The 15162-nt window shown below is 44.1% G+C and overlaps 1 protein-coding gene across 3 annotated transcripts in view; it reads left to right on the top strand.

The window, feature by feature from the left end:
- The first annotated feature begins 563 nt into the window (after positions 1-563).
- Positions 564-15162, top strand: part of FNDC1 (fibronectin type III domain containing 1) — an 87389-nt gene continuing 72790 nt past the window's right edge. For all 3 annotated transcript variants that reach the window (XM_044242933.1, XM_044242943.1, XM_044242924.1), the window contains exons 1-3: positions 564-758; positions 3079-3165; positions 3612-3680. In XM_044242933.1, the coding sequence (XP_044098868.1) occupies positions 611-758; positions 3079-3165; positions 3612-3680 (304 nt within the window). In that variant the 5' untranslated portion in view covers positions 564-610. The remainder of the gene's footprint in view (positions 759-3078; positions 3166-3611; positions 3681-15162) is intronic.

Raw genomic sequence — 15162 nt, 5'->3', positions numbered from 1 at the left:
AAATATGGAAACATTTAAATTAGCTCTATGCAGATGAACCAGAGGTTTTCTTCCCTTTTAAGATGTTGATGATCTTGGTTTTTTTCTTTGTGGAAATGAATGCTTTGGATACAATGGATAGTCATCCTCATCATGACAATTTTATGTTGTTCTTTTTGGAGGTATTTTAAAGATCATCGAACTGTTACCTTACAGAATACTAAGAGCTTATTTGATATATGAATGCCTCTGGAGAGTGTGTCAAATTATGAATTTGTTATTCCTGCACTAGCAAGGCAACATGATCAAGCCAGAGAATGCCTAGAGTTTGTTTTGATTTGTTTCACTTTTGTTTTAAATTTACCACCCACCGTTATCCAAAACACATGAAAGTTGTGGGTTTGATATGTTTGTTTTGCTCTCATACTATAACGATGTTCAATCACGACTATACTTAACGTCTTTAGGACAAGACAAATTAAAAGTCATTTGCTCTTTTGATAACAATATCAGAGAACATTGGGAAAAAATTCCTTTTCACAATCTGCCATTCCCATAAGTTGATAGTTACGCTGTTTGCATAGCTGACCACCCACTGAAGCCAAGGCATGTGAAACTGCTGTCCACTAAAATGGGCCTGAAAGTCACGTGGGACCCACCCAAAGATGCTACCAGTAGACCCGTGGAGCATTACAACATTGCCTATGGGAAGTCACTGAAAAGTCTTAAATACATCAAGGTGAATGCTGAGACGTACTCCTTCCTTATTGACGATGTGGGTAAGTGACACTCTGGTCTTGTTCCCAGTCAGAACTAACTGTACATCAACATTCTCAGTTCCCTTCTTAGGTAGGGTGGCTGTTTGTGAGACACAGTGTGGCCGGGCTCCAGGAAACTCACGGTTCTTTGAGAACAGGTAGCCAAGGTCATGAGGTTGTTGCTCAACCTTTATCTTGCCCCTGGACTTCCTCATTCTGCATTTTAACTCAAGTATTTCTGGATAGCTCTCCGAATAGATGTTGGAAACCAGTTTTTAGTTTCTGAATTTGATTTTGGAAAACATGTGGGTCCTTTGTTTGTTTCATAGAAACTTAACTACTTTGTAGCCTAATCTTGAGATTTCTAATTTATAAATCAATTAGAGATTACTCAAGTAATATGTCCCTGTGAGGGTGTGTGTGATATGTCACACTTAGCCACATCTGGTTCAAAGATGCGACATCCCCCCCATTAAAGTTGATTCTGAAAGTCTGCGATATTTAAAAATTTTCCTAAATATGTTGTTTTATTAGTGTAGGCATAGGTGGTTTTGGACTTAGGCTTTGAGCTGCTTCCTTGGGATCCTCTATCATTTGCTTTTTTGATCCCATGAGCCTGAAACTCGCATTTATTCTACAGTCCAACCTCAAGATGGATTGTAAGGAATTAACAGAAGTCAGCATCTCTCACAACCAGGTCTCCCTGTGCCACGTTACCATTTTCCTGCCTTCCTTTAGTGGATCAAAATCAACTTGTGGCTCCTCACATTCCTGGCCATAGTCTACTCACTTTCTCCCTCTCCACCTCCTGCATATATAACATTATATATGTTAGGCTTTCTGAGTAATGGAGCAGAAAGTATATAGAACGAACATAAAGGGAGCCGGATTTCCTTCTTCGTGGTTCCAGCTAAACGTACATTTCTCTGAATATTTTCCACATCAGTATGACCCTACAAAGTCTGACAGTGAGGTTAAATGGAGATTCTGTGGGGCCAGAGGCATGAGCCAGGTCATCTTTGCTTGTTCAAACCTTAGGTTGTTATGATCACTGCAGAGAAAAAAAACATGCAGAAAGAGAGCCCTGGAACCTACTGAAAAACAAAGTGTCTCCCAAGTAACTCACTGATGAGTTAACAGGAATCAGAGACATGTGGATTAAATTTCTTTGAAATAAGAATTACCTCAGAATGAAGAGAGAAAGTGCCTGGTGAAGCATGATTTTCCATGTGTCTGACCTTAGAGAGCAGTCCCCAGTTAGTCCGGCAGACCGTGCCAAACCTGAAATGCCACCAGGCCCTCCCGCAGTCAGACAGAGGTCCTACCGACCTGGAGCACAGCAGGGATGCTCGAAGGCATTGCCCTGTCTCTCCCGTTGGGCCTCTGGCTTGAGAACCAAGGTTCTGTTATGGGAACACTTAACACCTTGAGAAATGTACAGATGCTTCTTACCTTTGACACAACTTACCCTTATCTCTCCAACTGTCCGTCTGGGCAAATACCTGCAAACTCTCATCTCTCCAAGGAATTGGCACCTTCATTTACTTTTCACAGTAATTCATCTTCAGGAAAACCAGCATTACTGGAGTTTTCCTTTCTGCCGTTGCAATTTCAGGGCTCACTTACACGATAATGTGGCCTCTCAGTTTCTCTTCCCGTCCCACTGACTTCAGGAGCTCAGCCAAAGAGACCATGGCTATTTGAACTTGACCCCTAGATACAAGTCGAAATGAAGCCCAGTCATTTCAAGATTAGCATGTCCGAGTTTCCAGAAGCTGTTTCTCTAGGTCTTTGTTGAAATGGTCAAAGACAACATGCAGACCTAGTAAAGAGAGTGTTTTATTATCATAAGGAGAGAATTTCATGAAGCTCTATGTATTGCAATGAAGATTTTCCGTGTGCTAAATTTTATGAGTTACCCTGACATTTTCTTTCTATTTGTTGGAGATTTCTGTTTGAAGCTTCCAGGGGGAGATTTTACTTGCAGTTACTGACGCTGTAGGCTATAAAACACCTAGTTAGTGGATGGTGGCTTCTTATTTCCTACATTAATCTCACAGTTGCAAAAGCCGCTTCTGTTGACTGCTTATGCATCCAGGTTTATTAGACATGCCATGTACTTTGTACTAAATAAATTTTGTGTTCTTTGGGTTAGGTGTATTTTTGTTGCATGAGAGGAAGATTGTGATATTGATTAAAGAGAGAGAGAGAGAAAGCTGTAGTTAGACTTGTCACTTAAATCAGATTCTTATATTTGGTTATGTAAGGGAGACAGTTAGTGAATCAAACTGTCATTCTTGGAGATTTGAAATGGTGGCTTGATATAAACCATATGTTTCAGAGCCGGGGGTAGTGTACTTTGTGCTGGTTACTGCAGAAAACCACAATGGAGTGAGCCGTCCGGTTTACAGAGCTGAAAGCCTGCCTGGTAAGTCTTACCTAGAATTGGAGGCTGTATTTTTGTTTCTTCGGTGGGGAGAAACATCCCTCTTTGCTTTCTCAGATCTATACAAATTTAGAATCTTTAAATTAGAGCTCCTGAGCAAGAATGACTTGTACAGCAAGTTGAAAGGTGGAAAACTAGGAGAGACTTATTCCTTCTTTTAAAGTAATTTTAATGTAGGTTGTTAGTGGTTTGTCCTAAAATTTTTGAGTACTCTTTAGAGTAAGCCATGTGCAAAAGGCCAACAAGATGTGCTGTCCAGAAAGCTTAGGTGCCTCGTTACTGATGTGGCCTGAGTGGATCCTTTTTTTTTTTTTTTTTTTTTTGAGGACTGTTGGAAAGACCACTAAACATATATTAGGGCTGCACTGAAATGTGGAAAATCCGATCGTCCTCGTTTCTAACTATGAAGTTGCATTTTCCTCATTTAGGAGGTGAATGGATCCAGATTGATGGTTTTCCCATTAAGGGTCCAGGACCATTTAATGAAACCGTCACAGGTACTATGTCCTCCTTTGGTTCATGTCTTCACTGAAGCACCATCTCGCAAGAAGGTTGTGCTTCTGTCACACACATCGCTTACCAACCTTCATGTAGTTCCCATTGCTAAACTAACACACATGGCACATGGTTTCGGTCAATCTGCTCTGCACCTGATGGCCCAGACGCTAGCCCGTGTTTGCTCATTTTCCACTGTTCTTTTGTGTTCTGGTGTGGGGAATTGTCTGCGTCTACATTTGGGGATACTGTTGCACTGTTAACAGGCAAATATGGTCGTTGAGATGGCAGCCCTGGCCAAGATAAGGATGTTTACTGCTCTGTTACCTGCGGATGGCATAAATGAATGGAATCCACCAAAAAGTGGCTTTTATTGACAAATGTATGACGTCAAGTCTTTCTCTCTGTTCTTATGAGCGTGGGATATTTTGTGGTATGTCAGAGCACCTGCCTTCCATCTCTGCTCCATATTTGTATATATGTCTGTTTTATCATTTGGATGTTGATGTTGTCTAGTCATATTGTTTTGCTTGTTGGGAGAAGTGTTTTCATTTCTTGTATTTTTTGAATATATTCGATTAATGGTGAAAAAAATAATGCAAAATGAGTGCAGTTATTTTGGAGTGTGGTTGGATAATATTCCAAAGGCAATATGGCGAGGACCTGTATTCTATTCTATGAACCATTTTTTAAAGTCCATCGATCTGTGTTGTTGTTGAGAGGAAGGTGAGTACCTTGAAACCAATGACCATAATCAACTTCTCAGGTCAGCTTTGATGGGTGTAGGCAGTTTCAAAGTCCCATTTCCACAGAAAGGGGTTAGAAAAATGAAGCAACCTGAAAAGGAAGCTGGCTTTCAAAGAAAGGTGATATGTTTTTATTTCTAATATGTTGGACTTGCGGCTATCATGGGGTGTTGGAAGGGAGACATCTTGGAGGTGACTGGAGGCAGGGAGATGAAAGTTGGGAAAGAAAACTAAGGGGCGGGCATGGATTCCAGAGTCGTGCTCCAGAGTGAGTGGAAGCAGAAAGAGAGTATGAGCATGACAGGAGGGATAAGAGCAAAGGGCTAAGATAAAAACTGAGAGAATGATGACAGTGAGGAGCAGCCATGATGGTAGTACACCTGGGAAATGTGCAAAATAGGCAAGGGTATTTATTCCGACGTTCTCTAGCCTAAAGAGGCATATGTAAACTTTTTACTGACAGACGTTCAGTGCCTTGTATTGGAATCTTGCATTTTAAATGACCATTTTATTTTTTATAATTTTTCTGATAAAGTTTTCTGAATGACTGTGGTTTTAGAACAAGTAATTTTCTTTTGCTTTTTCTTAAGTAATTAATTTATGATGACTTCTTTAATAAAAACATGTGTGTGTGTGCCTGTGTGTGTATGAGTGTCTCTGATCTTTCTGAGTGAATTCTGGGTTACAGAAACACTGGGAATTGGGACCCACAGACAATCATGCTCCAACTCATTATTGGTTTTGCATACTGTGAAATCATTTAACCTCTCTCTGTAGAAGACTTTGTGTGCCCTAGTTGCCAAAGAACACTCTTCTGTAATAAATAATACTATATTTGTTTTACATTATGATAAAAAAGATAGTGGAAGAAATTGCTAGCTGAAACTATTTCCAGCATATGATATAAAGCAGAATTTTTTCTTTTAAAAAAATGAATGCCAGAATGCACAGACTTGGTTACAATGGTCCAGGAAAAAATTACATTTCACTGGTAATAAAAATAATAAGAATAATTTATGAGAAATTATCAGTAAATGATCAGCATGCATCTATGCCTTTTTTATAAGGCTTGGAAAATATGCTATGCTGCTGTTTGGAGGAATGGTTAAATAAATGACAATCCTATTAAACAAAGGAAGTATTTTGTGTTCCAGGTATCTTCATTTAAAGGAAGGGATTTGTCTTCAAAATGTAGACATTGGCATTGGCTCCTGTGGGAAGGCCCCAGGTGTTCTGACTGGTAACATCTCACTTTCTTTGAGTGTTTTATTTGAAACCAGAGGAAAATCTATCCTTTCGCTTTGCTGGAAACAGTAGTTTCAGTTTAAATTCCAGAAGGCCTCTTTTTGAGGTGGAGACCTATCTCGACCTCATTGTCTTTCACTAATAACTAGATTCATTCATTCAGTGTCATTGGCTTTCCAGAGGCAGGTCTGGATGCTACAGATACAATAGTGGGTAAGACAAACAAGGTTTGCCTTAATGAAGACTGGATTCTAGTAGGAAAGAAAGGCAATAAACATGTAAGCAAAGAATAACCCACAAAATCTGTATTTGCTTGTGAGAGCCACTATAACAAAATACCACAGAGGGTGGTGGCAAACAACAGATGTTTATTTTCTCTCACAGTTCCAGAGTCTGAAAGTCCAAGATCAAGGTGTCAGCAGGTTTGATTTCCCATGAGGCCTCTCTTTGGCTTGGCTTTCTACTGTGAGCACACATTCTTGCTGTCTTAAGACACCTTAAAAGGACACCAGTCGGGTGGGAGCAGGGCCCATCCCAATGGCCTCATTGTAACTTAATCGCCTCCTAAAAGGTTCAGTGTCCAAAGACAGTTACTTACTGGGATAATTCGGAGTCAAGACTTCAACATATGAATTTGTGGTGGTGACACGATTCAGCCTGTAGCAGAATCATAAATTCTTTGATAAATGAACAACACTGAGATATAGACTAAGCCAGGTTGGGGAGGTGCTGAGATGGTGGCATGTTGCTGAGATGGTATGGGGACCACTGGCCAGTGGGAGCTTGAAGAGGAGGAAGGACCCGGCAGGTCAACTCGAATGAATCTGACTAGTCACTAGTCCAAATCTGAAAGCCCTCAGGACTCAGAAAGTAGAAGGACTAAGCAGAACTGCAACTCTGGCAGAAGTTTTGGCTTTGGCTTTGGATAGCTCCTGTTATATCTTTTAGTTAGAAAGTTTTCTTTGTATTTCAATGTGAAATCCCTCATGTTGAGATACAAACCCATATCGCTTTGTTTTGTCCCCTGGGAAGAAAGGTCCCAAGTCCCTTCAGATATTGCAATCTTATTATTTGCCTTCCCTGCAGACTTCTTTTCTTGAAGTTGTTTTAGCTTTTCATTTCTTTTTTTTTTTCCAATTTATTTATTTTCAGAAAACCAGTATTCATTATTTTTTCACCACACCCAGTGCTCCATGCAAGCTGTGCCCTCTATAATACCCACCACCTGGTACCCCAACCTCCCACCCCCCCGCCACTTCAAACCCCTCAGATTGTTTTTCAGAGTCCATAGTCTCTCATGGTTCATCTCCCCTTCCAATTTACCCAAAAGCACATACCCTCCCCAATGTCCATAACCCTACCCCCCCCCTCCCAACCCCCCACCCCCAGCAACCCACAGTTTGTTTCGTGAGATTAAGAGTCACTTATGGTTTGTCTCCCTCCCTATCCCATCTTGTTTCATGGATTCTTCTCCTACCCACTTAAGCCCCCATGTTGCATCACCACTTCCTCATATCAGGGAGATCATATGATATTTGTCTTTCTCTGCTTGACTTATTTCGCTAAGCATGATACGCTCTAGTTCCATCCATGTTGTCGCAAATGGCAAGATTTCGTTTCTTTTGATATACTCAGAAAACTATAAAGTACTCATGAAAGAAATTGAGGAAGACACAAAGAAATGGAAAAATGTTCCATGCTCCTGGATTGGAAGAATAAATATTGTGAAAATGTCTATGCTACCTAAAGCAATCTACACATTTAATGCAATTCCTATCAAAGTACCATCCATCTTTTTCAAAGAAATGGAACAAATAATTTTAAAATTTATATGGAACCAGAAAAGACCTCGAATAGCCAAAGGGATATTGAAAAACAAAGCCAAAGTTGGTGGCATCACAATTCCGGACTTCAAGCTTTATTACAAAGCTGTCATCATCCAGACAGCATGGTACTGGCACAAAAACAGACACATAGACCAATGGAACAGAATAGAGAGCCCAGAAATAGACCCTCAACTCTATGGTCAACTAATCTTCGACAAAGCAGGAAAGAATGTCCAATGGAAAAAAGACAGCCTCTTCAATAAATGGTGTTGGGAAAATTGGACAGCCACGTGCAGAAAAATGAAATTGGACCATTTCCTTACACCACACACAAAAATAGATTCAAAATGGATGAAGGACCTCAATGTGAGAAAGGAATCCATCAAAATCCTTGAGGAGAACACAGGCAGCAACCTCTTCCACCTCAGCCGCAGCAACATCTTCCTAGGAACATCGCCAAAGGCAAGGGAAGCAAAGGCAAAAATGAACTTTTGGGATTTCATCAAAATCAAAAGCTTTTGTACAGCAAAGGAAACAGTTAACAAAACCAAAAGACAACTGACAGAATGGGAGAAGATATTTGCAAACGACATATCAGATAAAGGACTAGTGTCCAAAATCTATAAAGAACTTAACAAACTCAACACCCAAAGAACAAATAATCCAATCAAGAAATGGGCAGAGGACATGAACAGACGTTTCTGCAAAGAAGACATCCAGATGGCCAACAGACACATGAAAAAGTGCTCCATATCACCCGGCATCAGGGAAATACAAATCAAAACCACAATGAGATATCACCTCACACCATTCAGAATGGCTAAAATTAACAAGTCAGGAAATGACAGATGCTGGCGAGGATGTGGAGAAAGGGGAACCCTCCTACACTGTTGGTGGGAATGCAAGCTGGTGCAACCGCTCTGGAAAACAGCATGGAGGTTCCTCAAAATGTTGAAAATAGAACTGCCCTATGACCCAGCAATTGCACTACTGGGAATTTACCCTAAAGATACAAACGTAGTGATCCAAAGGGGCACGTGCACCTGAATGTTTATAGCAGCAATGTCCACAATAGCCAAACTACGGAAAGAACCTAGATGTCCATCAACAGATGAATGGATAAAGAAGATGTGGTATATATACACAATGGAATACTATGCAGCCATCAATAGCTTTTCATTTCTGTTACCGGATGTGGGTCACCTGGTCTGTGATACTGGGGTCAGGACAAGACCACGGCCCAGCTCTGCTTCCAACCAACCCAGGGACTTGGCGGACAGGTCATTCTCCTTTCAGCAGGCTCTTCATCTGGAAAATTTTAGTTCTCAATAGGATCGTGTATTTTTAATAAGGTGATGGTTTTCTAAAAATCTAGTTGTTTATGGTGTCCTTAAGCTGTGGCACCCAAACTAGACATAATACTGGGATAAAAGTCTGATTTCTGCCTCATATTTTCTTACATTATATTTCAGCCCATGAAGTTTGCTCATTTTTTAAACAAATTATAGCTCCGACTTGAGTTCACCGTTCTCCTTGGCCATTCTCATCCAGTACCAGCATAACTGTGCCCACCCATTCTCGGACCTCCAGGTTGCTCCCCCAATACAAATAGCAACTTAGTGCTTGGCTCCTAATGGCCTGTCCACACGGGCATCCTCCATGGCGGTGGCCCATGTGACACCCTCGCCTCGTGGTTTCCAGCTGCTGCCACCTGCTGCCTGTGGTAGAGCTGCTCCTCTCCACAGTCATCTCACTTTTCCAACTCTCTCACTCTCCTGAGCTCCCTTTTGGACCGACTCGGGCTTTGGGTCCACAGACCCTTCCCGTTTCCACAGTCCAGAGCTGGTCCTGGATCATTTCTTGTCTTTTTCGGTCCTGCTCATGACAGCCTGGCAGCTCCCCGGACCTTGGGACAGCCTCAGCGGCCTGTTAGTCCCCATACTAGAGCCTCTACTCCCTGACTTCCCTCTTGCATGTGAATTTCTGAGTCTTGTGGGAGGAGCAAAGAGCTAAGCTGATCTGCACATCTGTGACTCCTTGCAGCTGGTCTGCTAACTCCAACTGGGTCCTCAGCACTGTTTGGCAATTGTTCTCTGTGTCCTTACTAAGGTTACTTCCTTTCTTCTATGGGCTGTCAGGTCTAAAATTTTGCCACTTTGCTCAGTCTCCTTCCTCCTGCTTTCCTCTTGCTTCTAGCCTTGCTTCCTGCCTCCCCCTGAAATAGAGGTCATCAGCGTCACACCACTCTCTTCTTTCTCATGGTTTCCAAACCCTCATCTCCCTTCCCTCCTCTTGTCTCTGAGGGGAACTGCTGTCCCCATGACTCCTCACGATTGGCTTCATATATGTGAAGCTGCTTTGCACACATGGTCAGACCTGAGGGTAAGCCTAGGTTCGGGTCCATCATGGAGCTCCACTAGTCTCCTCGGTGCCTGCCTCAAAAGGCTGATACCTGCCGTTGAACAGGTGTTGAATTATTTAACGTGGAAATGATGAAACTGAGAAGCCAGGTAAACCACAGTTTGGCATCTTTATTCCTTCCCTGGCATTCCTTTTATTAGGAAATACCTATGGTCATATGAGAAATGGGTGTTTCATAATCTAAAATTATGAATTCTTGCCTTTCCTATCAATAGTCCTTCAGAACGAGCACTGACCTTCAGGTGTATCTTCTTGCCAATTTATTTAAATGTGACTGATGTGGAAGGTGGAAATTCTAACCATAGTGTCCTGCTCTGGGCCCTTTCCTGACCTGTTGACTTCAGAGCATAGTCACCACCAGGCTATACTCCCCACCCTGTCCACTCCTTCATGGCTGGCCCGGCTACAGCTCCAGCATATTCCTGGATCCAGATTCCTCAGCTGTGAAATGCAGGGTCTTGATCGAAAGATTCTAGTCTCCTCTCTAAGAACCATCTCAGGTTCTAAGTTTTATTCTAAAGTTCTAGGATTCCTTTCAGCTTGGAAATTTTGTGAATTGAGGACATGAAGTGTATTGATTCCACCACTTTTTTTTGTTAATATTTTCAATTTATTTATTTTCAGAAAAACAGTATTCATTATTTTTTTTCACCACACCCAGTGCTCCATGCAATCCGTGCCCTCTATAATACCCACCACCTGGTACCCCAACCTCCCACACCCCCGCCACTTCAAACCCCTCAGATTGTTTTTCAGAGTCCGTAGTCTCTCATGATTCACCTCCCCTTCCAATTTACCCCAACTCCCTTCTCCTCTCTAACACCCTTTGTCCTCCATGATATTTGTTATGCTCCACAAATAAGTGAAACCATATGATAATTGACTCTCTCTGCTTGACTTATTTCACTCAGCATAATCTCTTCCAGTCCCGTCCATGTTGCTACAAAAGTTGGGTATTCGTCCTTTCTGATGGAGGCATCATACTCCATAGTGTATATGGACCACATCTTCCTTATCCATTCGTCCGTTGAAGGGCATCTTGCTTCTTTCCACAGTTTGGCAACCTTGGCCATTACTGCTATAAACATTGGGGTACAGATGGCCCTTCTTTTCACGACATCTGTATCTTTGGGGTAAATACCCAGTATTGCAATGGCAGGGTCATTCCACCACTTTTATTGGGTGATTTTAAACTTTGCAAGCAATTGGGAACCATTTGTATTACTGAGAAATGACTCTGTGCCTTTTCCTCGACTCCTTTGACTGTTTTGGGTCAGCAAAATCAAAATCATATTATTAAAGGGAGAAATGCTGAATTGCAGTTCCTAGGTGTTGAATTTGTGCCTGAGCACACGGAGGTGCACAGAATAAAGAATCATCTCCAGTGATCCACCGGACACACATCTCCCACGGGCCCTGTTGTCTGTACCACCTACTCCCCTTTCTCTGTGTGTGATGGCGTGGCAGACCACCACCATGTGAGCCAGGAAGAAGGCCCCGTTAACATATTTAGACGGTGGGCGTCACTCTGGGTAAAAGGTCACTGGTGTAGCACACCAGCGAGCATTTACACACAGTGCTGCTCCCTTTGGGGCTCTATCCCATAATGCTGGAGCCAGGCCAGGGGTTGCTGTGTGCCAGACTTGTGCTTAAAGTGTACCCCAGTCCAGAATTTTTAAAGTAATTATGATCAGATGGTCCTATATTCTCACGCTAGTTTCAATTAACGCCCTGGCCCACAGGGAATTAGTAATGTCTCTGGCCTGATTTTCTCAGTAGCTTTCTCATGCAATCATGAGTTTTATTAAGTGCAGTTTACAGGGCAAAAATCAGTTTCCGCTCCCCAGCCTGGATGGTGAGCTGCCTCAATGGTAGGGTGCTTTGATTTACTCGTCTTTGTATCTCCGGGGCCTGGGTCAAGCACACAGTAGGTGCTCCATAAATGCTTGCTAAACAGAAGTGCATTTGGAGGCTGCTTCCACTCACTCAGTGTCTGCGCCTTGGGAGGGGAGATGAGCAGGGACAAGGCTAGGCTAGGGCAGTGTGAGATGCAGAGGGGGGTGTCAGAAGGTCAGGGTCACCCCTGGCTAGTTCAGCTGCTGCTGCTGGGGGTGGTCCTGGGCAGGGCAGAGTGTTGGCCACAGAGGGGTGCGGCCATCAGTCGGAGATCCTAATTCTTGCCTTCAGTGTCTTGGAATGACATGGAGTACATTTGTGGATTGGAATTCCACTGGTCTGGCTGGTCTGTGAAGACGAGGTGTGTATACAGCAGGATCCATCTGCTATGGGGATATCCCTTCTTCCTGGGGCCTCCCATCCTATCAGAGTGCCTCCTTCCAAAGTCGCCTCTCTCATTAGAGTGTAGACTTCCCCAGCCTGCAAGCTCATTCTTCAACAATGAAAATGTAGGCAGTGGAATCTTGTTTGCAGAGCGGTGTAACTTCTCCCATTAGAATGTTCTTGGGTCAGAACAAAGGCCTCAGGGGTTCCAGCCCCCACAGAAATGCCTGGAAGGGAATCAGGAGCTGTCTCGGACTGAAGAGCCACCCCCCCCCCCCCCGCTGGCATACCGTGCGTTTCCTCCGCATCCATGAATGTGAGCATGTGCTCACAGATTTTCCCATCAGTGAGCACCTAGGAAGCCGGCGACCGGGAGTGAGGCCGTTTCCCCAGGTGTGGGGTGGGTGCTCTCTTCAGAGGCTGATGAGTGGCTGCTCCCAGAGGGCAGGGCCGGGCCTGAATGCTGGAGAGATGAACTGTCCCCACATGTGTGGCCTTCATGTCCTGCAGTCGTTAATATACCTAATGCTTCTGATGAGGTCAGCATCTTGGGGGCCAGCTGCCGCTGTCTGATGGCAGACCCCTCACAGGCTTTTCCTGTCATGTCTGAGTGAAAAAGAGGTCAGTTATGTCCCTTGTGAGGTCTCTGAAGGGGGATGTGGTCCTTATATAGAATCCCTGCAAATGTAGGTATTAGACTTGAAAGACAGCCCTTCTCTTTGAACTTACCAGCCTGTTCCTATATCCTAACTGGGTCTTCCATTTGCAAAGGGCACGTTGGGTCACAGTAAAAAGTTGAATTAATCAGCAGCCACTCAACAGAAACAAGGTCTTTCATTTCCAGAAAACAAGTGCATTACTTACTGCCCTGCTGAATGAAAGCAAGGCAGAAGAGCTTTAGACTAAAACAAACAAACTGAACCAAACAAACCTTGGAACAGAGACAGTTTTCCTCAGCATATTTCCCACTCCTTCATCTTGGCTTCCATAGTCTAGGAGGCTGACCCCATGTTACACTGCAGGGTGAAGAAATGCCAGATGTCTACATTTCAGCTGTTGAGGAGATCAGGAATGGGCTGTTGCTCCTCTTGCTTTCCGTGGCCCTCATGGGTCCTCAGGAGGAGCTTCTGGAGGCAACATTACCCCCAGAGGCATCCAGAGCAGATGCTTCCTGTGACAGCCCCTGCCCATCTCCAGTGGAGGAGACTTCCACAGCCGAAGAAGCTCCCTGATCCCCTCATGCTGTGTCCATGGGGCTGGGCCAGGGCTGGATCCCTGCAAGCTCCTGTCACAGATGGCTGAGGACATCTGTGGCTGGTATCGTCCTTCCAGGCTTAGAGATGAGTTGCTGTCCTGAGTGGGAAGCAGACCCTCACTCTGCCTATATTGTAAGATGCTCGACTTAGTGTAGGGAGCGATACCTCGCAAAAGGCTTAAGATCTGTAAGAACTGAGGGATGTGTCCAGGGAAGTAGTTGCTGAACCTCTTCATTCTCACGCCCGGGGCAGGATTTCACAGAGCCCCATCTCGGGTGACCTGGCATTTTGCAGCCCTAGTGTTGTGGGGTGACATTGCCAGTATGAAGTCATTTTTACTGATATTCATAGCACTGCTGGGGTCAAAGTCAGCCACGGATGGACACTTTGGATGCCAGCCTGAAGCTGCTCATGTACCAGGGGTTCTCGCGGCTTCTCAGACTGGGCTTCTCAGAACCTGGGAGGACGCCGCCCGGACAGGAGTCCATGAAGGCACAGGAGACACTGGCCACGTCCACAGGAAGTGCTTACTGGATGATCTTTCAAAATGTTACTTTCTACTTTAAAATGAACACCGAGATATTAGAGTAGTCTACAAAACTGAAGTGGGATTTTGAGAAAAAGATTATGAATACATTGCCTTGCTCCAGGCTTCTGGGATTCCACCATCTTCTTTGCTGTTAAATGAACTTCAGGGGACAGTTTGAGGAGCTCTGCTAAGGGATAAAGGGATTCCACGATCTTGTGAAACCGACAGCAGACAAGACAAAATGACCTCTGTGGAGAGGTTCCAGGAGGGCTTACTGTATTTGCTTTGTTTCTGAGACAGTCCTCTGAATTTTGACAGTTACCCTTTAGGGCACAAGTGCTGGCAGCCTCACACCAGCCTGTGCGGTTGGCCTCTGACTACACTGTCCTTTCTCTACTCCATGCCAAGTAGGATGCCCTGTGGCTCCCTCATCCAGTGACAGTCTGGGTGTCCATGCATGATCCCAGAGAGCAGGAGGGAAGAGTCTATGAAGAACTGGACAGGTCCTGGGGCAGGGGGAAGCTTGACCAAAGACACTTACGTTGGCTTGTTTGTTTTGAGAATTAGTGTCTGATGTTTTAGAAAGGCTCTTTGGACTTCCACAATCCATAGCATTATTAGTCACTGGCCGTCATGTGTTCAGGGGAGATCAAGGTTGTTTATCTTTCTTTTCTCTTCTTCTTCTTCTTCTTTTTTTTTTTTCTTTCAAGATCTTCTGTCCTCTCCTAAACCCTGGAAAGCCAGTGAGGATGTACTGCCTCTAGGTCGGGCTTAAGGCTGCTGTTTTAGTAGCTCTGAGGGTGGAGAGATGTGTCTAAGTTGCAAAACTCTTCTCCCTCATGTCCCAACTGCTTCCCAGGATGAGTCAGGCAGGCAGGCCATCGGTTTGGTGGCCCAGGTGCTGGGCTCTTCATTGCATGGTGTTTCCCAGAGCGCTGAAATGGACAAATGTCAAGAGACTCATGTGATGAGTGGCTCCTGACGGAGCAGATGGACTGACTTCCCTTAAGAGCAGCGAGGTCTTGGGGGACAATGTTGGCATTTTCTGTAAGTGGTATACTTGTGGCATGGAAGTCATGGACAGTGATTCCTGGAGCAGCAGACCAGATCCTTCACCCCGTGGTGTCTGTGAGGTACCAAGGGGGACTTTCTCCCAGGGCAGGCACCATGCTTATGCCACA

This window comes from Neovison vison, chromosome 1, assembly GCF_020171115.1.
Source record: "Neovison vison isolate M4711 chromosome 1, ASM_NN_V1, whole genome shotgun sequence".
Taxonomy (NCBI): Eukaryota; Metazoa; Chordata; class Mammalia; order Carnivora; family Mustelidae; genus Neogale; species Neogale vison.
Note: the sequence above shows the minus strand (reverse complement) of the source record. Positions and strands in the feature narration are given on the sequence as shown.